This window comes from Camelus bactrianus, chromosome 5 (genome assembly GCF_048773025.1).
Source record: "Camelus bactrianus isolate YW-2024 breed Bactrian camel chromosome 5, ASM4877302v1, whole genome shotgun sequence".
Classification (NCBI taxonomy): domain Eukaryota; kingdom Metazoa; phylum Chordata; class Mammalia; order Artiodactyla; family Camelidae; genus Camelus; species Camelus bactrianus.
The window spans coordinates 71,766,257-71,790,788 of record NC_133543.1 but is presented as its reverse complement, the minus strand read 5'-3'; the positions used below and the strand labels follow the sequence as shown (position 1 = coordinate 71,790,788).

At 31.8% G+C, this 24,532-nt stretch overlaps 1 protein-coding gene across 7 annotated transcripts in view; it reads right to left on the bottom strand.

Annotated features, from left to right (window-relative positions):
* Window positions 1-24,532, bottom strand: part of KANSL1L (KAT8 regulatory NSL complex subunit 1 like) — a 113,191-nt gene that overhangs the window by 49,099 nt on the left and 39,560 nt on the right. For 6 of the 7 annotated variants that reach the window (XM_074364066.1, XM_074364063.1, XM_074364062.1 and 3 more), the window contains 2 exons: window positions 15,540-15,737; window positions 11,642-11,763 (listed from right to left, as the gene is read on the bottom strand). In XM_074364066.1, coding sequence (XP_074220167.1) covers window positions 11,642-11,763; window positions 15,540-15,737 — 320 coding nt within the window. The remainder of the gene's footprint in view (window positions 1-11,641; window positions 11,764-15,539; window positions 15,738-24,532) is intronic. The other variant, XM_074364067.1, reaches the window with a different exon arrangement.

Genomic DNA, 24,532 nt, shown 5'->3' with positions numbered 1-24,532 from the left:
ACTCCAATAGCCTTGTAACTGGTCTCCCCTCATCCACACTTTTTTCCTGCCAGTCCGTCCTGCACCAGTCTTTTGGGAAAACAAATCTGGTCTGTCTTACCCTTTCCGTGCATCCCCACACTGTTTAAAATCTCTCAAAGCCTTCCCACTGCTCTTAAGAAAAAGACTTAAATCCTTAATGTGAAAGACCCTGGTTGGTCTGCCCCGCCCCACTGTTGCTCTCCGGCCTCATCTTGCATCACTCTCCCTCTTGTTCCCTAAGTGCCAGCCATGCTGCCTCCTTTCATTTCACATAACTCACACTCACTGCAGTGCAAGACCTGTTTATACCACTTCTGCTTCCTGGAATTTTCTCACACACATAATTCCCAATAATTATTTGGCTCTCAGTTCAAAAGTCAGCTCCTCAGATAAGCATCTGAGCTCTTACAAAGTCTCTCCAAAGCCCATGTCAAATCCCTTTACAAGCTCTGAGAGCACCATTCATCTTTCCTTCAAGCATTTTTCATGGAGATGATTTTACACTGATTTGTACAAACATTGACTGTTTTCCTCCTTTTCTAGACTACAGGCAGTGCAGAGACTGTGTCTGCTTTATTTCCCTGTGTCAGAAGTTCTTGATACTATACCTTGCATACAGCAGATGCTCAACAAATACTCACTGAATGGAGAAATATATACATGTACATTGTCAGATTTATCATTCCAGCCTACGCTTTGTACAGTGCATGCACAACATACACTGCAACTAAAGAACTAGTTTAGTGAATGAGTAAACACTGAACATTTTAGCATAAGAGCCAAAAGAAGATCTAAACAGAAGGCTACAAGAGAGTTTTTAGAAAAATAAGTTATACATTTACACTGCCTTGAGCTCCATTCTAAATCTCTAACTTTGGTTTACAAAAGTTAGTTTCTGTTAAGATATGGTGTGTCATATTTTATCTTATAATCAAATATGTCCATCATAAATTTTTAAAAATAATAAACAGATGAGCTATAAGGTGTTTTGATTTATAAAAGAGAAGTCATGGATAAAGTTTAAAATTTTTCTTCTAATCTAAAAAGTGCAAAATGACGAGTTTTATCTAAGACACTAATCCAAAAGTCATGTGCTCACATTTTATTCACACTGTTTAATTTCCCTAATAGTTACTTAATGACTTTCTGAAATAATTGGTTTTCTATTACAATCCTAGAAAATCTTAGCAGTTAAGATATTTATGGATGATAACAATAGGCATTCAATTTGCTTTTATAGGGTATAATGGAGAACTTCAAGTGAATCTTTTAAATAATATATTCAATATACTCTGATTCCTATGCTCTGATTAACTGCCCAGAAATGAGGCAATTATCTTTTACCTGATATTTTATTATAAATCACTACCAAAGTCAATTTTTGCAAATATTATGTACTTGTATCATAATTAATAAACAAAACAACCTAAAGATATCAGTATATGGGGACATATATTAGCTAATTTCTTGGTGCCATCTTGGTGGTGGTGGTAATGGTGAATGGATATGGAAGAACAGTCTCATTTCAATCTAGTTTTTAATAAACCCAGTGAAAGATAGTCTAGGATTTTTCACAGTAAATTATTCAAGTATCTCATAACATTTTGCCTAACAAATTGTGTTCTTAGAAGACTGGAATAATCGTTATAACACTCTGCTCAAATGTATTTAGTAAATAAGAAACTTTTGGGCCTGGTTATAAATTAAGAATGCTAAAACCATAAAAGACTCAATGAAGTTGTTCTTCTCTTTTATTCTCAAGGAATAGCAGCAGAGAATAAGTAAGTAACAGAATTTAAAAACACTGTTTTAGGCCAGTAGTTTTCAACATTTCTATCACATTAACCCACTGTTATACCAAACACACTTAAGAAAAAGTAGAAATCAACAATGGAGAAGACAATTAAATTAAGTATTCTGTAAGAGATTATACGCATACACAAATACCCACACTTGCTGTACTGGGTTGAACAGGGTCTTCACAAAATTTATATCCACCAGGAACCTCAAATTGTCACCTTACTTGGAAATACTGTCTTTGCTGATGTAATTAGGTAAAAGAGGTCATACTGGGTTAGGGTGGACTATAAATTCAATCACTGATGTCCTTATAAGAAGAGAATTAAGGAGACCCACCCAGGGAATAATGCCATGTGAAGACAGAGGAGAAAAGGTCTACAAGACAAAATGCCAAGGACTGCCAGGAACTCTCAGAAGCTAGGAAAAGGGAAGGAAGGATTCTTCCCTAGAACCTTCAGAGGGCAATGGTCCTGCCGGACACCTCAATTTTAAACAGCTAGCATCCAGAACTGTGAAAGAATCAACATCTGTTATTTTAAGCCACACAGTTAGTGGTGATTTGCTACAATAGCCCTAGAAAACTGACACACCCATAAAAACACACACCTAAGAATCACTGTTCTTGTATAACTTATAATTTCTATTTCAAGTGTACTTTTCACCAGTTGGAGTTCTTTGATGACTTTCATCCTATAGCAGCTAAGGTAGGTGGCCACATTCTCCAAACTTTCCCTAATGCCCAAAGTCCCGCCTTTAGCTGAATTTAGTATCTTTCTTTCCCTTGATAATATTTGGAGAAATGAATGCATCATGTACTCAGGTAACTCAATGATACTTAGGATGGCAGTCACCAATTTTGAGGAAATTATGTAAAATAGGACTTTATATAAAAATACTAAAATCGCCCCCAGGGGCATTACTTGTCCTCTAAATGGCAAAGGTAAACATCTCCTTCAAATGACCAATGGATCACGATCCAGGCACTATCTGGTAGGTATAGAGAAAACAGTGCCTTTACAAGGCTATTTCTATTCTGGACATTAAGTAGGAAAATGATACCCCTTAGTCAAAAATATAAGTTTCTTCAGCTGTAGCAACAAGAAAATGTGTTGAAGTATGCCGTAAAACGGCAGTCTAAATTAGATGCGGCCTCTAAAAAAAAATTAAGGTACAAACCTATTCTTAAAAATTATGATATATCAATGTAGCCATTAAAATGAAAAAGACATATTTTAAGTATAAAAAACCTCCAATATATTATTGAAATAAGATATAAAACTGCTTTCAATAGATCTCAACTATGAAAATAATGTATAAAAATGAAAGGAAAAAAACATACTCTGAGCAATGTAAGCGATTTCCACTGTCTTCTTAGTATTTTGTGAATTTTTCAATCTTCCTACAATGAACTTGTAGTACAATTTTATATGTCGTCTAAAATTGCAGTCCTTTTTTTTTTTTTGTATTAGGGACTTCTAATATATTTAAAAGTGGCTATCTGAGAATAAAGAGACTTAGGAAACATAACAACCAAATGTAATACGGCCTTTGTTTGTGTCCTGATTCTAACACATTATCCATAAAAAGATGATTTAGAGACAACTGGGGAAATATGAATAGGAATAGAGAACTTCATGATAATTATAAATTATGACTAACATAAAAATAATAAGCAGATGATAACAACATGGTGAGTATGTTGAAAAATAGCTTATCAAGGAAATATACAGATATATTTACAGTTAAACAATCAATAGAATTTGCTTTTTAAAAGTACATAGAAAAAAAAAACTGTCAGGAAGTGAAACAGCTGGAATGAGTAGCAAAATCTTGAGACCTATTAAAGCTGGGAATAAGTGGATTCACTTCACTATGCTTTCTACATGTTAAAGTTTTTCATAATAAAGGCAGAGAGAAAAAGGGACTGACTACTGCAGTACTATCTGCCATTCTTATCTCTGGCTCTTAGTTTCAAGTGGGATTTTTTAAAAGTATAAAGGCAAAAAGATCAGGAAGCCAGCGTGACAGCTCTATTTTTCTGCGTACTGTCAAACATGTCTAGCTGATCTATAGTTTGGGAGTACAGTTCAGATTCTTCAGTATAAGCTCTGGGCTATTTTTCTGACATATGGGATACAGTCTGAAATTAAGAATTTCTATTTTACTAATTACTATTTTTCATTTTAAAGGAAACTTTGCAAATAAACAGTTGGAAAAAAAAAGCTAAAATGTTTTTCAAAATTCCACCATATAAACACAAATACAGCTTTAATAAAAATGTTGACTCTCAGCCTTCAGGTCTTTTTTCCCTGTGGAATCCTGCGGTACAGTTATTTTGATATTCTGATTTTTCTAATATTCCAAAATAAGCATGTTCCTAAATGACTACATACTTTCTATACACATAATTTTTTAAGTTACATGATATTCCTTCCAGTAGTTGTATCACAATTTATTTAAACATTCCCCACAACATTAGGTTTTAGACTTATGTTAATAGAGGCAAAAAGGGAAAAGTGAAGTTTTTACAAAAGAAAATAATTCTTACTGGCATTAATTTAAAAACACAGCAGGAGAAGTTTTATTTCCTTATTGATGCCATACATCTAAGCTAATCCAATAATTAATGTCATTCACAGAAACCCAAAATTATGTTGAAAACTTCAGCTTTGAATTTGCTCTAACAATGTTTTCTCATAACTGAGAAGTGACTACTGAAAATATGATGAGGTTAAAAGAATTACTTTATATGTGATTAGTCTGCCAGTTTAACTGCAGTTTTTCAATTATGATACCCAATTAGTTAGAATTGTTGCTTTTCACAAGATAATTATCATTAGTGAAAAGAAAAAGGTGACAATGATTCATTGGAATTTAATTTCATATCATATTCTGGGACTCATTAAAGCAAAAACAACAACAACAAAAATCTAGACATTATTTCAAGTAGGAACTCACTTTCTCAGAGACAATACTCCATGGGATAAACAAAGATTCATTTACAACATTTTATCTCATTTTACAGTATGAGATCTAAAGACTAATAACTATCTCTATGATGATAAAATGCAATGCTTCATTTGTTTCAATCCTCAGTCTTTTCAGTTGCTCAGTTCCTGTTGACTCATCTTGGACCCTGCTGCCAAGACTAATAAAACTAAGAAAGTAATTCTGACTCCTGGGAGATTCTGCCATTAAATAAGAGATGGGGGTTGGGAATCAATGAATAAAAAGTGGGCAAAACAGCTGCTCTGGAAAATAATTAAGCAGGTGAATTTACTTAAGTCATTATAAGAAAAGATCATTAGGATATTATACAAATTACCTTAAATATTTTAAAAAATTATATAAAAATAAGTTCTATGTGGTCCACTAAAAATTAATATGGAGAATAGGTAGCCAAACTTTAAAAATTCAAAATTTATATTTCTTCTAATATAACTAGATACGAAAACTATGACATAATGTAATATAAGGCTAGAACAAGAATGCTTTATCAGAAGCACTTATGCGATTACTTATCTGAAAAGCCCAAGCATACAGAATACAGCTGAAATCGCGAAAGCCTTTTAAATAACCAAGAAAAAAAAAAGATCAGTAAGTCCAGGCACCAAAGCTCACTCCTGTTACCGTTAAGAGAGGACTTCTCTCGTACTACAGAACGTCTCTTACTCTAGTACAGATACTTCTACTGCTCTAGCCTTGGTCATCTGATTTTCCAGTCCAGAGCTGAATTAGATGAGAGGAGGCAGAACTGTAGGAGACAACAAAAATATCAATCTGACTGTAGGGGAGAAAGCGCAAATAAGTATAAATTGTTTTTTTTTTTTTTTGAATGCTTATTACCTGCAAGAAATCTTAAAAGACATTTCATTCATTCAACAAATATTTATTTGTGTCCATGTTATGACTCACTGATCTAGATGCTAGGAAAATAGTATTATTAAAAAGACAGATCAAACAAATTCCTACTCTCACAGAGCTTACATTCTCATCCAGGAAGACAGATTATAAGTAAAAAAAAAAAAAAAAAAAAAAAATTGTATCACACTTGTCATCTCATTTGGTCTTCATAAGAATCCAAGAAACAAGCGATTTTCATTTTAACTGTGATTTAGAAAGTTGCCCAAGATCACAATGATACATCTGATTCCAAAATGATTTTCTTAACAATGCAATGAATTTCTTTATAGCACTTGATCAGGATTTAAAATTATACATTTATTTGTGTGATTTTTTTGGTTGGTGTCATTTTTTTCCTGCATGTAGACTCTATTATACCCTAAGGTAAGAAACCACATCTGTTTTTGTTCAACATCACACCCCAATCCAATGCAATGCCTGGCACACGGTCATCACTTAGTACGTATTTGCTGACTATTAAGTGAATTCTTTTACAGATATAGAACTATTACTCTCAGTAGTCCCTGAAGATGTGGTCACAGTGGTGAGCCTGAATTATCAAAGAAAAACTGAATTAGGTTCATCCAAGAAAGGCAATGTGTAATAAACTTGATTTAAACAGTTCTTCCTACTTGTTTATTTAAGTTTTTTTCACTTGGATAGAATTATCACTCCTCCTACTGGCATGGGTACTTCTTTACATAATAACTTGTAGATTATGTTTAAAGTTACTAAGATATGTTGAGTAATTTCTCTCTACTCACTGAATCTCTTGATTTAAGCTAACATAAAATTATTGCAAGCAAAGCAAAGCACAATAGTGTAGTGATGTTACAAAAACACATGCATTTTAGGCTGTATTGAGCCCTGTTTGTTTTTATTTTTCCTTGTTTGAAAAAAATGTAATTCCTTAAAAATAAACACTTAAATGGAGCATATTAGCACTACTGAGAACTGCTTGAGACAATATTTGTGTCCTAGTATTTTTAAAGAATGAGATGTAAAGAGATTAACTGGCTTGCCCAAGGTCACAAAATGTCTGTAACAAAAAGAATATGCAAAAAGTGTCTACTCCCATAACCTTAAGTTACCCCAAACCACTAAATTACAAAATCATTATAATTAAGAACAAACAAAAGTTAAAACCTTAATTTTTTTTGGCTGGGGAAGGAGATTAATATCCCAAGATGGTCTTTTGAGAAGGTATGTTTTATGTAATACAAGAATAAAATCCAGCAATGTGTTTACCCTGAATTTAAGAGCACTTAATTTAATTACAGGGTTGCAGACAAATTGTGTAGACCAAAGGCAAGTCAGCAACTTTCTATCTTCCCACGAGATATGATGGAAAAATAAATGGTGCCTCAGTGACTCCTAGTACCTGTGTGAAAAATGTCTTGAGTAATAACTGGTCTATAAGGCTTTGTATATGCCCTCAAATCCTTACCTAACTCAGGCCACTCTGAAATACTTTTTTAAAAGAGTAAGAATAGTTCTAAATCAATGATCAGTACACTGCCCAGGATATGAAAGAAATAACAGACCATACCCACAATTTTAATATATGTTATGTCCTTACAAGAAAATACCAATGACTAACATTATTAGGCTATTTCTTGCGTGCCAGGCATTGTTATAAGAGTTTTATATATACTACCTCATTTACTTCTAACACAACTGTATACTGTCTCCCAGCATCTGGCATGTTTATTGCACGACATACATTAAACTCTTCGTCAATGATCTATTGAGTGGTATACTACATTTTAATAAACCAAATGTACTTTTAAAGATAATACAATTGTAGAAATCAGGTTAGAGTGGAAAATTAATGATGGCCAAATGTTGGTTAAGACTTCATAAAATTTTTAGAAGAGAATATAAATATTTAGATACCATAATGAGTTTTAAGGAAATGTAAGGCAAAAACACATTTATCATAGTAAGTCATCAAGTTTCCTGTTACTTTTAAATGTAATTTTGCCACTATCTACAAATATTCTGCAACTTCCTTTCATTGTACTGCTATTATTAGGCCTGACATTTGTATTAATTTACACTTTTCAGCTGAGTATGCACCTCACAATTCACAACTGAATATAAGAATACTTTTCAGGTCATAGGGGACAACTGAAAATACACTACAGTGACTGGTCCTTTTCTTCAGCCATTCTTCATTTGCTTTCCACAAATATGTATAAATGCTGTCATTGGAGAACACAGAACAGATATCCTAGATTAAGACAGATTCAACAGATAAGGAAAAGGGCGAAGTTTATAAATTCAGTAACTGGATAGGGGTTCAGAAACTGTTGCACGAAAATGTGAACGTACTTAATGCCATTAAACTTAAAAATGGTTAAAATGGTAAATTGTACAGTATGTACATTTTACTAGAATTTTAAAAATTCTTAAATAATGAATTTTCTTACCTTCACATCTACATAAAGGCATAAAATAAATGGTATTTATATGCCTAATCTTATTTTCAGAAAGCGCTTTGTGGTTAAGTGTCAAGTTTGAGTAAGATTAAATAGACTAAGCCCTAATTCTTGAAAAGCTTTGAGTCCGAAAGATATTTTCTTAATATAAAACTATATGAAGAAAAAAATAAGAATATTCAAAAAACAGAAAGATACAAGAAATAGAACCAGTCTTCATTTGACATTTTACTCCCAGAGTCAAAAGGCTCATAAATAAATTTCACATTGCTTCAGTACAGATATCTCTAAATCAAAACTTTTTCATATATTACTATAAGATTGTATATTCAATTAATTTTCAAAATCTATGATAATATTCTTAAATGTGAATGATGTAAAATAATCTGTTACATTTTTAGAATTTCACTACTACACAATTGTTTATTTTATAAAAAGTTCAATTACTAATACTTTTAAAGTAAATCCTTAACTGGTTTTACAAGTATCAATTAAGTACTTTAAACAATATAGTTAAGGAGCCAAAAAAAAAAAAAAAAAAAAAAAAAACCTTAGAAACCACATAACATGCTTCTCCAACGGTGGGTAGCTCTGCTACAGAAAAAGGAGGGGAATGGAGGAAAAACAAAGGGAAGGCGCCATCTTTTATAAAGTCTATCCAAACTTTAACTCCTCCAGCCCCCCTTCCCACCCTAAATTTGGCTACAGTCACTTTACAAATAACTGCAGCTACACCCATCTTAATCTCTTTCATTCCACTCTCAAAGAACAAGTGTATTTTCTCCTGTCATAAGGCCCCTCCATAACTCTATTGTATTTCTACATTTCCCATCTCTAGCTCTTTTCCTTCTCTTTATTTTAATAAAGATGCTTACGTTTCTTCCATCTTAAAAACAAACAAAAACCCTTCTTTGATCTTATACATCCATTTCATTATACAGTCAGCAGCCTTGAAAATATAATCCTGACTCCTCTCTTCCATCTCCCACTTCCTTATTAACCGGCTCTGAATCTCTGTGTCCATCAAGCCTCTGCAATGTTCTTGCTAAGGCCTCAGCTTATAACTGACCAAATCAAGAGACATTTTTCAGTTCCTCTCTTTGACATCTGACACAACAACCACGTAGTCTCAAAATTTTCTGTGTTTCCTTCAATGTTATTATTCTCTTATCTGTAATATATTCTAATTTCTATGTTCCTGGTAAAATACATTTGTATATTATGATATATACTATCATAAATAGTAGAATGTTGCAAAAATTTTAATGAGACCTGGAGTATCTCCCAAATCTTTTGTTTCACACAGCAGTTTGCTTATTAACGGTGACAAAGCATTTTAAAAGAGTTATTAAACTTAAAGATCAATTATACATTTTAAACAAAAATTCTAACATTCTAAATTTGCTCACCTTGAGGGTTGATGAAAACTAGTTGTATTACATTTTCTACCAAATGTTAAAAAATAAGTCTTCCCTTCAAGGGAAATACAATATTTTGATAACAAATATGAAAATAAGTGCTTTTTGAAAGAAACTCATGTTATACAGAAAGTATTTGGGAAAAATGTTGTTTGTTGCCAAAAATAAATTAATAAACAAATAAAATTGATAAAATTAACTAAAACATTTACGTATATCAGCACACTTCAAAAAGCTGGAGAACAAATTTTTATCTGCTTTTAAATTTATCAAAGAATTTTAGTAGATTTTGAACCTATTATAAACCTTCAAAAATAAACTTTCCAATTAGTTTGTAAGAACAACTACTTAACATCAGGAAAGATGATAATTTTTAGCTAATTTCAACAAGAACCTTTGAACTACATTTCAGATGGAAGTGAAAAACTATGATTTAGTAAACACAGCCAACATTACATTTCTTTCATTTGGATTTACGTATCTATTTCAACTAAGACAGCTATTAAATCCAAATATCCAAACAACTGCACACAATTCCATTATTGTTATATGATATTTTAAACAATTACATGTTTCACCTGCTAGACTGCAAGTTACTGAAAAGTGGAGATGTTGTCTCCTTCACAACTGTATCCCTAGAACTTTGTCTCTATGGCACACAGCAAATAGTTACGCATTAAATACTTTGTGAATGAATGACCAAAAATACAGGAGGTACATTAAAATGAAAATATGTACACACACATGCATAAGTATATGTATAATAGTGTAATGCCTTGTTAGGTAAACAAAACATTACCTAAAATGGACTTAGCCCCAAATCACAATGTTCATATGCCAATCTGATGGTGTTTAATGGCTGAACTTATAATTATGACTTTCTTAATGAGGGTATGTTCTCATATATGAAGATATCAGAGTATTTTTATACATGAGAGAATATTTATTTTCAAAGTTTGTCATCAGTGATATAAGGAATGAATATAAAGTCAACAAAAAATAAAGCAAAACCAATAGAACTGTCTCTATAACAGAACAATGGACAAATGACTCTGCACAAACAAAAGTATTAAAAATTAGACTTTCAAAATAACAAATTAGAAATAAAAATAAAATAACGGCATTTTTATTTTAAGACTTAAGTTTTTATCCATTAAGTCCATTAAGAAAGTGACGGCTATTTAGCATAATTTCCCCCATGGTATAAATTTTCCTTTCATGCTATATTTTTAAAATGTTAATAAATCATATAATTATGAATATAAATATTTTCCAACACTAAATTACACTTAGCCCTTTTTGGTACTTAAAACAAAGACGCCTACATTACAATTTTATTTAGAAAAAAATTAGATGAACACACAAAATAATGTTCTATTAGCACTTTAATTCTAACTGCATCTTTAAAAGGAAAGATTCAAAGAGAAAAGCAAGTAAATAAACAAACCTAATTACCTCCTCCCTCAAGAAAACAAACAAACAAAGAGAAAAGTAAGCAAAATAAAGAAAACAAATGCTGTTCCCCAAAAAAGGATTAGGATTCAATATATATATATTGCTGACATGATATAATTAATTGCTAAGGATTACAGGAATTATTGTATTAATTACATTCAGGAAAAAGTTTTCCTTATAAAAGCTGAGATACAAAATGATTGAGTAAAACTTTACTTAAACTTTATGGATGGTATTTACCAATCTTCCATGCCCAAACTATACATAGGGTCTTTTTCCCTTAACGTGTATTGCAAGGGCAGTATGGAGCTAAAGAATATAAAATGCACAAAATGGAAGTTATATTAAATAAGGCAGTATTTTTGTAGCAAGTGGTATCACTGTTTTTCTTTTTTAGAAACATTATAAAACTTCCTGGAAAGCTTTCTCCCTCATTCTCAGGCTTATATAGCTCCCTTAGTTATAAAAGTCTGATATTATCTAAAATGTATCCATGGTTTATTGACTGTACTCTAATAATGCTTCAATAAAAAGAAAAAAGCAGCTACTTTACAAAACTTAAAAGATCAAATTTAGAGGCACAACTATCCCATTGATACCTACCTCCTGGAAATGCCATTAGCCAGACATTTATGGCTGCAGGATTTAGAGGAGAGGGGTGATGAAGTTGGGGACAAGTTGAGAGGGGCGATCAAACTGTTGATGATCTCAGTCAACTGTGCACTCTGCAAGAAAAGTATAAAGCTTTTACTACTGCTAAGCAAGAAATGTGAGTTAAATCTTAGAAGTTTAGTGCCTATTACAGCTTAAATTCTCGTGAAACAAGTACATTTTAGTAAATATTTTAATCTACAGAGACAATTTACACCACTACTGATTTTTCCATTTATTATAAGTAATTTACATCTTAGTACTCTTTTTCCACAACTTTTTGTTTCAGTTCCTTTATCTACTCATCCTATCCTCTAAAACATTTAAACTCAGCTAATAGCATCTACATAATATATCCTTTGAGATAGCCAAATTAATAATAACAAGACCATTGCTGCAATTTATTAAGTGCCTACTATGTGCCAGGCACTTTACTAAGCACAAAACAGAATATTTCTAATGTTTACAACTAACCTGCGAAGTAGATACTAGAACTACTGATATTACTATTATTAAAATCAATTACAGACGAAGAAATTGAAGCAAAGACAGATAAAGCAGCTCAAAAAATGATTAAAAAGTTGGTAAGAAATGGAGCAAAGGTGTTCAAATTCAGGCTTGAATCCAATGCCACACTGTTTCTCAGTATTTTTCTAATTCAAATATATCAGTTTTTTTTAAGGTGCCCAAAATTTTCATTGACCTTTAACCCAAACTTAGATATATTTGTAATATGTAATAAATAGTATATCTCAAAACAATCACCTACAACAATTATAACAAGCATAGGCCACATTAATGGAAATAGTACATTGCTACAAAACAATGACAGCTTTTTTCACTACACATGTAATCCATGTTCATTGTAGAAAAAAGGGAAAGTATGAAGAGGTTTAAAAAAATAATAATCTGTAATTATACTTTATGGAGAAAACTATTGCTAATATCTTGGTATATATCTACCCCTCCAGAAATTTTCTGAATACATGTGAGCATGAGTATATACACAACACACACATATGCAAGTGTGCACATGCACACACACACACACACCCTTTCAATTAAATCATGACACATCAATTTCTTAAAACCTGGTTTTCTTACTTAATACAGTGTGACTATATTTAAAAAAAATATAGATCTATTTTATAATTTTCTTAACTAAAAGATATTCTAGTATAAAATAGAAGTGTATATGAAATATTTTGAAACTCTTCATTTGTATGAAACAAATGTTATTAGAAATAAGACTAAAGAATATGACAAAACTAAATATATTTGATTTCTTCAAGAAGTCTTTCATGTAAAAGACCCTGAAAGGTTTTCACCATTTATTTTCTTGAAAAATAATACTTTATTTTTTTTAGATAATTACACATTTTCAGATTAAAGCTAGTTTTCAAAATCACCAATACAGATTATTTATCCTTCTATCAAGTATTTATTAGCTTGGTCATATAAAGCAATTTACAGAGTATCTCATATTTTCCAGTCTAAAACACTGACACTCTCTTCTCACTGTTTCACCTCCAAAAATACCTAGAATCTTCTTAGCCACTGGAGGTTACTAGTCAGATATGTGTAAATAATTGGCCCAGAAGGAAAGCATTGCAACTAACCCCTAGCTTTACCCTAATAACCATCCCACTCCAGCCCAATAAAATCTCATACTTGAGTCCATATTTGGGATGGAAATTCATAATAAAAATGAGGGCAAAAGTAAAATTAGGAGAGGCATAATTTGAATTCTGAAAACAAAACTTAATCAACTTTAAAAGTCAAAACACTTACTAGCTATTTATAACAAGGTTTCTATGCAAATATACCAATATGAAATTTATGTTAAATTACCTGAATTTCTAAAATAAAGTCACCTTTCAATTTGTGAAAATACATTATCTAATAATGCAAGTATGCATTAATACCATGAATCAATGTTATTTTTTTAAACTGATGTCAGTCCACAAGTCAAAAGTCCTTTGAAACTGCTAATTCTTTAGTTGCTTTTGAGAAATATTAATAAGTTTGGTAAGCAAAACATTCCTTAACAAAGTTAATTTAATCACATCAACGGATTACCTGATCTATCTATATGCAAATTCCTCTGTGGTTGGTGAACAGTTATATACCAATAGATTATGTTAAGAAAAATATGTGTAATATCAGGATTGCCACCCCTTCCATTTAACTTACCCTTAGACTGTCTTCTTCAACAAGTATTTGAAAACAACTTAATTTTCAGTTGGCCTATAAAAACATTATTAGCATATGTTTCAAGAGCACATTACCTGTACATAGGCAATTTATCAATGACCTCTACAAGTGACTGCTGCTGCTCCTTGCTGCATCCTTCTCCTACGTCTAGAGCCATTGCTACTGTTCTCACAACTCCTGGTTCCCTTCCTTCCCAAAGTCTCTGACACTCCTGACAGCAGTGGGACCCAAAATGAACATGATACCAGGGCCACCTTCATGGGTGAGCAACTTGCCCAGTAAGTAGCATGGGGCTGCACTCAGAAGGATCCCACGTTTGGTTAATGCTCTGTTGTCACCAGCTTAAAACTTAAAAATTATTTTTAACAAAGGGCTATGTAATTTCATTTTGTACTGGGCCCCACAAATTAGCCAGTTCTATGTTAACCCAGGTCCAACCAAACAAACTGGTGCTATGCAAGAAGGAAAAAAAAATACAAGAAATCTCTGAAGGATTAATAGTGACCTACAGGTAAAGAAAGCAGAAGAGCTGACTGATCAGGTAAATACATTATTCTGGGGTATGAAATGACTAGGGTCAAACTGAAATGGTACTGATCCTACGGGATGGAGGGAGGGGAAAAAAAAAGAGGGAAGAGAAATATAATCAACACTAGTTCAAAACGCCACTTATATGGTAAAGAACATTCCAACTTAACAACAGATAATTTAAAAATAACTTTCTGAATTATAAAATAGTCATAATAGTATTTTGATTATGCATTCCAATTAACAAAAACTCTAGACAATTGTAAATTTAACAAATATGGGGCGGGAGGAGTTACCTCATATTCTGAATTACCAGGAGTAAGACAGTAGTAACCTGGTACCAAACTATTTCACAACGAATGTCTTAAAAAAAAAAAAAAACAACAGAAAAATCAAATGTAGGAAGACATGAAAATCTATGTTACCCACTAGAACAATGTAGTCATGCAGCTGTGTCCCAACTGAGTATATTCCAGAAGATTCAGTCTGGTTGTAAATTAACAAAGTCCTATAAAGCCAGGTTTATTCAAAAGCCACCAAAGTCTAAATTAAAATAAATGGTTTAATTTTGAAAGATAAATATAGGACAGAATAATTAAACTTCTGGAGTCATCCATGAAAGGATTTAAATACCAGGGAAAGTTCTGGAATCAAAGTAATTTATTAACAGTTTATTAGACTTTCTATTTTCATGATCATTTTAAAGAAAGAATCCATATTCTAATATTATCGTTCACTAAAAATCTGTATCAGTAAGTTAATCAAACAACCATTCAGATCTATTAAGTGGTACCACTGTTCTTTCTCCATGAAAAAAGTCCAATGATAAGTAATTTTATTAGAAAGTAAGATTTTCTATCCCTAATATAAATGAGTTATCACCCTATAAGCTACGTACCAATACTTAACAAATTATATTTAAATAATTTCAATTATATCAATATTATAACAGGTTAGTCATACATTCAATATTTTAATTTTATTTAATGTCAAATGGCCAACTTTAATAACCAACCTCTCAAGCAGACACTACATTTATTTGAATAGTTTACAAAATCAATTTAAAGCCATTTCATGCCACTCGCACCTTACTTTTACTTAACATTACCTGTTTTTCTATATTGCGAAGAAGTAGTGTAGGGCTGCTTGGTGACATTTCAAAATCTTGTTCTGGTAAAGGATCTTGACTCTTTTGAGAAATCTGGGGCTTCCCTGTAGTGTTTAATGAAGCTGCTTGGTCTGCAAATTGTATTTGTTTTTTCAAAATGTCTTTTGGAAGTTGACATTCTTCTAGGACCACTATCCCCTAAGCAAACAGCAATTAAAGAGTTGCAATGAAAACAAACTGACTGCTAAATCAGCTTTAATGTTACAATGCACTTGAACCATGCTTTTTAGTATCCCTTGGAAACCAGACAATAGACATTTGAAAGTACAGTTTAACTCTGTAAAAAAGCTGCTGATTTAAAACATGAACTAAAATAACATATATTTGATGGATCAGGCTTCTAAAATGCTGTTATAAATTATGCATGCAGTTATTTTTCATATTGCTTTTAGTTATTAGCATAAAGCATGATACATTTAGAATGAAGTAAAAGGCTTATATATAAAATATGAACATTTATGACTAAAATGTAGAACATTTCCAGACATACATCTTTCGATATTTTGGTCACTAGCATTTCCATTCAAGATTGTATTTGAGTATTCCTAATTTCATTAATTAAAGTACCAAACTTACAAACATCCAAACAACAATTACTTCATACTAACTCTTTTCAGAGCACTCTGAGGAGCCCCAGCCCTGCTGGTTGCTGCAGGACTGCACTTTGAGGAAAAGTGTTCTCTAGGCCAACCAAAATTCTCATTTCCTTACAGGGTAGACAAGTTAATAATAAAGACACAAGTTTTCAAATTTGATGGTGTACCTTCTGAAATGTAAAGAGCTGGAGAAATGAGTAGGTATCTAGCTGCCTCTGTACTCCCTGCCTGCCTGCCGTTCATGCACACCCGTACTTCTTCTCAGCTGGCTTGCTGAACTTGCCCCACATTCCCTAGCTGCTTCACTCCAACTGCCCTGAACCTTAGGTCCCTCAGTGGCTGAAGAGAAAGAGGAAAAAGGAATGTACAGACATGATTTTAATGGTTTCATAGTTCTCACCATAAAACTTCTTCCCTTCCTACCCCTCCTGTTACACTTTCCCCTGCAAAGAATAATATATATTTATATGTGTATGTATGTGTATATACATTTTTTTTTGCAAAATATCAATAAGCTCCAATAGGCTAGTTGGAAAGGTATTAAATGTCTAATGTGGCTAAAATATTATATTCTTATAGTGAAAATAGACTATAACATTAATACTAGTATAGTATTTAAAGATGGAACAAATTAAATGATTGCTGTGGGCCAGCTGACATCATGTATAAGTGCTATACACAAGATGGAAATTACCTATCGATTATGTTATATATAAGTTGCCTTAGTTTACACTATAAGTTAGAGAATATATCAGTTTAGAATGAACATATTCAGGAATAGTATAAAACATACATTTTATAGTTGTATAATAATATATTACCACTGATAAAAGTAAAAAATTTGCTTGGTAAAAGTAAAAAAAAATTTTTTTTTAAACTACACTTTTAACAGTGCTAGTAACATTTACAAAGAGTAGGGGACCAAATTGTTGATCCCATCTCACTGACTATTTTCTTAGAATGCATAAATATGGCTGTCAAGAAACCTTAAGAAATACATTAAAAAATTTTTCTTTCATTTGATATTTTAAAAATTACATTACACTTAATAGACATAGTGTCATCAATCTCAAAAGCTCTTAAAAGTATCTGAAACATCTATCCAAAATTTGAACAAGTCTCTCAAAGGTTTTTCAAAAGTACCTAAACACAAAAGAAACACAAGTTTTCACTATATTAATTACAATTCTCTTTGGTTTGATTACAGTTTATATTATGTGCCAGGCTGCTGTGAGTTGGCTTGATTTCATAATCCTTACTTATAACATTATTTATATAGAAAAAACAATTTTGAATCTCAGAAGCCCAATTTCCAAATCTTTAGATTATTATCTTTTTATAAGTAAGAGGCCTGCAGTAGTTAATTCAATGAGAATAATATTAAAAATTCAACAGGGAAGACATTCATAGTCACTTCGTAATCTATTTTTTTCTCTTAAACTGTTGCCTTTGATAAAACTCTCACAGTGTAAGAATGGCCCATGATTTTTCTATGCCACAGCCAAAAATAGAGAAGAAAGAAAAAAAGATTGAATCCTTTGGAGACATTGCAGAAATAGCTCCTGTTCTTAAAAATCAGGAAAAGAATATACGTGTGTTGGATCACTATGATGTATACTTTAAGTATCTTACAATTTTGTTTGTTAGTTATAACTCAATAAAGCTGAATTTTAAAAAATCAGGAAAAGAACAGTCTAACAACAGATGAAATAAGGTAAATAACAAAGACATAACAATTTTTCAGAAGGATGAGTCATGATAACTGAGACAAGTGAAAACTCTAACATGAGATAAAAGCGAATTGGCTGCTCAGAGAAGACAGCTATTCCTGACAATAACATGAGAGCTCTCCAGCCCCACTCTCAGGGTCCTCGTAGAGAAGACACAGTGTGAAATAATAAACAGTTGCCTCAGCAACATACTTATTATTTATATAAAGTCATCAAAACCAACTGTAAGCAAAAATTTAAATGAAAATTTCAAAGCACTGTAAATTTAAGATATGGAAGACTCTACTATAGGATAAAAAGAGAAATCATTAAATATGGGATAGCCAGCCTCTCAACCAAGATAAACTATTTTAATTTTTTTTTTTCTGAGAGTGAGAAGAAGCTGCTGTCTTAGTGAAAGCTGGAAGGAGAGAGAGAGAAGGAGAAATATGGAAGCTATAATGTGTTGATAAAGCTGTTGCAAGAGCAAAGGAGGGATGTTGCTAATCTCTGCTTTCTTCTCTCTAAAACTTTAAGCAAAATTTAGACCACTGACTGGGATTGTGTCAAAAAAGGGGCAAACAAAACTTTAGGTTATCTGCCCCTTCTTCAACACTACATAAACTTGTAGATCTACTCAGTGTATGTTTCCTGACCAAAGACACAAACCAGCACTTATTTAAACAGGCTATTTATAGAAGAGCATCTCAATTTCTTTTCATTCTAATTTAACTGAGAACGGCTTTTACTTTTCCTTTCAAGATACATGAAATTAAAAGTTCCGTTTCACTCAAGATACATTAAACGACTCTTCTCAATTTTTTAATTACAATAATTCAAGGAGGTATTCAAGAACAAAGTGCTCTTTTCCCTATTCAGTACAATAATAACTCAACTAAACGGCATATAAATAAATAATTAAACATTTTGATTAAATCAGAAGAAACATGTGGAAAAACTACCAAAATAAAAGAAATATTATATTTTGATAGCATAACTGTAATGACATTTTCCATAAAATAAACATAATGTGATTCTTAAGGGAACAAAGGGCCAGACACACATTTAGCCTGAACCAAGAAAAAATATAAAGGCCATATAAAAGTTATTACTGGAAATGTTGATTTATTTCTTTAAAATAATTTATTACAAATACATGTTATAGAAACATATAATCAAACTTCTAAAAACATTTAAACAAGTATAAAGCACTGCTAAGAACACAAAGAATATGTAAAAAAAAAAAAAACCCTTTCTCAAGTCAAAGTAAAATGAACTAGACTATCTAGATTCAAACATAAAACTTAAGTTATCAGTTCAGCTAGGAACCCACTTTCTTGGAGATTTCCAAATTGTTTTAAACTTGACTTGTTCTTAGAACTCTTTGCTATAAAAAAATGTTTGTGACATTGTATCTTTCAAAGAAAATGATCAAAGGCGAGAACTGATCTAGTAATCTTGAAAAGACTGCAAGATCACTACAACTTAAGGCCCAGATGAAGACTGTTAAAAGTGAGAAAGAGTAACTGAATAGGACACGTCCATCAGAAAACTATTCCTGAACACAGTTGCTTCAAATCCAGTAGACAGAACAAGTAAGCCTTTTATGTCTATCTTTCTATCCACCTTCCTACACACATCACCATCAAATTCTCCAAGGCTTAATATCAAACAATATTCACGACTTCCTACATTCCTCTCCCATCCTTGCACAACTCATACTTTCTGATCCTTTGAATAGTGTACTACTTTGTCATTCCTAAAACAGATCATGTTGTTTCATATCTTCAAACATTTAAGGAAGGCCCTTTTCCAGTTCCACAGGTTCATTAAACAAACTACTATTTATCCTCCAAAGTCGCACTGAGGCATCACCTCTTTAATGATGTTTTCTCCAACCTGCATTCCTAAAGTCAGAGTTGAGTACTCTCTCTATGCCACATCTATATCTTGTTAAAAACACATATCACTGCACATACTGCATTACACTGCAATTAACTATTTACATGGTCTATCTCACCTACCAGAATATAGACTCATGATAGACACAGTTTAAAACTTACTAATCTTTATTGATGTGTAGACCCTAGATGGGGTTAGGCTAACTACATGATTCAAGGACTCTACTTTCTTCTCATCTCAGCTTTTTCTTTTTAGACCAATCACCATCAATTTTACAATATTACTTCCATTATGTCCACAATTTCCCACAAAAACAAAGTTACAAAGAGATATTTAGATTAAAGAGGACTCATCAAATTACATGAGAACTCTTTATATCATCGCTCCTATGGGAAAATACACTTCAAGTTCTAAACAAATAGCCTATAATTTGGGGAAAACAATATATCTTTAAGTTAAGGAAATCTCATGTTAAATTTCCCCTGATTAGAATTAAAATAGCATGTATTTCTGTAATAATTGGCTTAATTCCCCCCACCCCATTAAACTCTAAAACTAAAAATGTAAGAACTCTGTAGGTTTCGTTCACCACTGTATACCCTAAGTGCTATATTAGGCTCCTAGAAAGTGTGTGACAGGAAAGAAGGGAAAAAATTAAGAAAAGGCAGAAAATAAGGAAGTAAAGAGAGAGAAATAAATTTTATTTTAAAATTGCTACCATATAACAGCATAGCTTTAACTGCTATTTCTATGAAATAACTCCAAATCTATATCTTTTTATAAACTTGCCTTCTCTAAATCTCGTATTTCTAACTCTTTCAGGAATCTCAACATGAATATCTGACAGAACTTGCAAATCAATATGTGAGAAAGTAAGCTTATTCTTGTTAAAATTTCCTATAAAACAAGCACTTTTGTCCTTTCCTGGAAACAGCAGGTCAATAACTAAGAGGGGAGATGATGGTGATGGTTACACAACTATATATTTGTCAGAATTCAGCAAACTGCACAGTTAAAAAGGTATAGTGTGAGAAAAAGATAAAGAAACAAAGATAAATCCATAAGTAGACACCTGTTAGTTAAAAAAAAAAAAAGCATAGAAAATCAAATAAACAAGAATTTTTAAAGTTACCAGATAGAAAAGACAGAGTAGTTACATAGGAAAAACAAGGCTGCTCATCAGAATAAAGAAAACAATGACTTAGGATTCTTTAAAGGGCAAAGGGAATATAAGTATCAAATTAGAATTTTCTCTCAACCTAAAATATCACTGAAGAGTAGGGTAAAGTAAAAGTATTTTGAAATATGCAAATACAAAGAGAGTTTAAGTGTTCAGAATTTACCATTAAAAACTACTAAAGAATTTACTTCAGCAAGAAGTAAACCAAGAGAGAAAAGGTGATGTAGAAAGATACTGCAAATTATTCCCAGTATCTATCTTCCTCTTCTCTCTTCTTTTTACCAGACCCCACCCCTACTGGAGTTTTACCTATGCATACAACTTCTCAGTGAAAGTCAGTATTATTTAGCTTTTCCTCCTATGCACCTAGTTGTAGCCATGCAGCTAAAGTTGGGTCTAAATTTAGCTAAAATGGAGTGTCAGGAAAAGTAGTGCAACTTCCAAATCACACACAACTTAAAGACTTCTCAAGAGCTCGAATAAGGAGAAGTCTACAACCCTGTTCAACAGTGCAGTCAGCACACCCTAGAGTATATCACAGAAGCAAGATAGAAGGAGTCTGAGTCCCTGAATGACCCTGAGCAAACAAGATGCTCCACCAGTTTGTACTCACCCTCTCACTTTTGAAGCATTATGTACCTTTATAAAGTAACTATATTTGGAGATCTTTGTTATAGCAGCTTATGCTATAAACTAATTTTATAGGTAGAATACAAAAAAAAAAAACAAAACAGTAAGCACATTTTAAATGAAATCTGTTAGAAATGTAATTAATTACTAACAGTAAAAAGAAAAGTAACTAGATTAGAGTAGATATGTTCAATGCACAGTTAAATAGTATTAAGATCCACATTTTAAGTAAAAAAAAAAAAAAGAGTATAAAAAACTGAGCACTTTTAATCATTGTAAGAATTATTTGCAGTTAAGGAAGTATGTTAAAAATTAGGAGTAATGGCAAAGAATCAAACTACAATGCATAGCTTCTAAACCAGCAGAGGGAAAAGATAAGAATAAAGCAAATTCTATCAATCCAACGAAAGACAAATGAAAAACAAAACACAAATACAAAGAGAGAAAAATAAAAACAAATAAAAATTGAACTAATCAGAGTGGATTTTTAGAATAGCTATATGTAGCTTACAAAACAAACACCTAAAACAGTAAAAAGTCTTTTAATACCAAATAGCATTAGTACTTCATAGTGTAAGAGACAGAAGCTAACAGAATTACTAGGATAAACTGAAACGTTAACAATGATTGGAAATTGAAAGATCTAGATGTATAAAGATGTAACAGATATATATAACAAAGTCAACCACTTTAATAAATAGAGAATTCTAAAATCAGCAAGTAAAGAATATACATTCTTTTCTATTATACACTGAGCATTTAAAAAATTTGATTAGTAGTTGGTCACAAAGAATGAAATCCACACAGGGTAATCAACAGGCTATAATGTAATTAAATAATAAAATACTTAAAAAAAAAAGTTTTGAGTTCAGAAACATAAAGATGTACTATTAAATAACTCAAGTTAAAAAGGCAATCACATTGGAAATTTAAAAATATTAAGAGCAGAATGAACAATGAAATAGTTAAATATGTAGTATGCAAAGTAATATTTGAGTTAGAGCTGAAGATAAGAGTTATAAGGTCAATCAAAAGATACAGAGTTGCTGAATAGATACAAAAACAAGACCTGTATATATGTTGCCTAAAAGAGACTTACTTAATATTTAAAGACACACACAGACTGAAATTGAGGGAATAGAAAAAGGTAACCCATGCAAATAGAAATCAAAAGAAAGCCAGAGTAGCAATATTTATATCTCACAAAATAGATTTTAACATAAAGACTGTTACAAGAGACAAAGAAGGACATTACATATTGATTAAGGGATCAATCCAAGAAGATTTAACAACTAAATATATATGCAGTCAATATAGTAGCACCTAAATACATAAAGTAAATATTAACAGACATAAAGGGAGAAATCAACAGTAACACAATAATAGGAGGGAACTGTAACATCCCACTTACATCAATGGACAGATCATCCAGACAGAAAATCAATATGGAAACACCAGCCTTAAATGACACTTTATGCCAGATGAACTTAAAAGATATATATATATTATTTATATATATATAAATATATATATTTATATTTATATATATATAAAAGATATAATATATATATATTACTTCAGGAAAAAAGAAAAATCACAAATAACAACCCACCCTTACACCTAAAAGAGCTAGAAAAAGAACAAACAGAACCCAGTTAGTATGGAAAGAAATCACAAAGATTAGTGCAGAAATAAATGAAATAGAGACTGAAAAAGAATAGAAAAGATCAATGAAACTAAAAACTGGTTCTTTGAAAGAATAAACAAGTTGATAAATTGTTAGCCAAACTCATCAAGAAAAAAGGAGAGAGGGCCCAAATCATTAAAATCAGAAATGAAAAAGGAAACATTACAACTGACACCACAAAAATATAAAGGATCATAAGAGACTATGATGAACAACTATGTGTCAATAAAATGGACAACCTAGAAGAAATCGACAAATTCCCAGAAATGGACAATCTCCCAAGACTGAGTCAGAAAGAAACAGAAAATATGAACAGACCAATTACTAGTAATGAGACTGAATCAATCATTTTTTAAAAAATCCCAACAAACAAAAGTCCAGGATCAGATGGCTTCACATGTGAATTCTATCAAACACTTAGAGAAGAGTTAACAGCTACACTTCTCAAACTATTTCAAAAAATTGCAGAGGAAGAAATGCTTCCGAACTCATTCTACAAGGCCAGCATCACTCTGATACCAAAACCAGACAAAGGTATCACCCAAAAAAGAAAATTACAGGCCAGTATCACTGATGAACATAGACCCAAAAATCTCAACAAAATATTAGCAAACTGACTCCAACAATACATTTAAAGGCTCATACTGCATGACCACATGGGATTTTTCTCAGGGATACAAGGATTTTTCAATATCTGCAAATCAAACAATGTGATAAACCACATTAACAAACTGAAGAATAAAAACCAAATGTCATCTCAACAGATGCAGAAAAAGCTTTTGACAAAATTCAATATCTGTTTATGATTCAAAAAAATGTTTTAAAAAATCTATTTATGATAAATACTCTCCAGAAAGTGGGCAAAGAGGGTATTTACTTCAACATAATAAAGGCCATATATAACAAGCCCATCACACTCAATGGTGAAAAGCTGAAAGCATTTCCTCTAAGATCAGGAACAAGACAAGGACACTCAATCTCACTTTTATTCAACATGATATTGTAAGTCTTAGTCACAGCAAGCAATCAAGGGGAAAAAAAGGAATCCAAATGAAAAAGAAAAAAGTAAAACTGTGATTGTTTGCAGAAGACATGATATTATACTTAGAAAATCCTAAAAATGCCACCAAAAAACTACTACAGTTCATCATGAATTCCATAAAGTTGTGGGTTACAAAATAAATGTATAGAAATCTGTTGCATTTCTCTGCACTAACAACAAACTATCA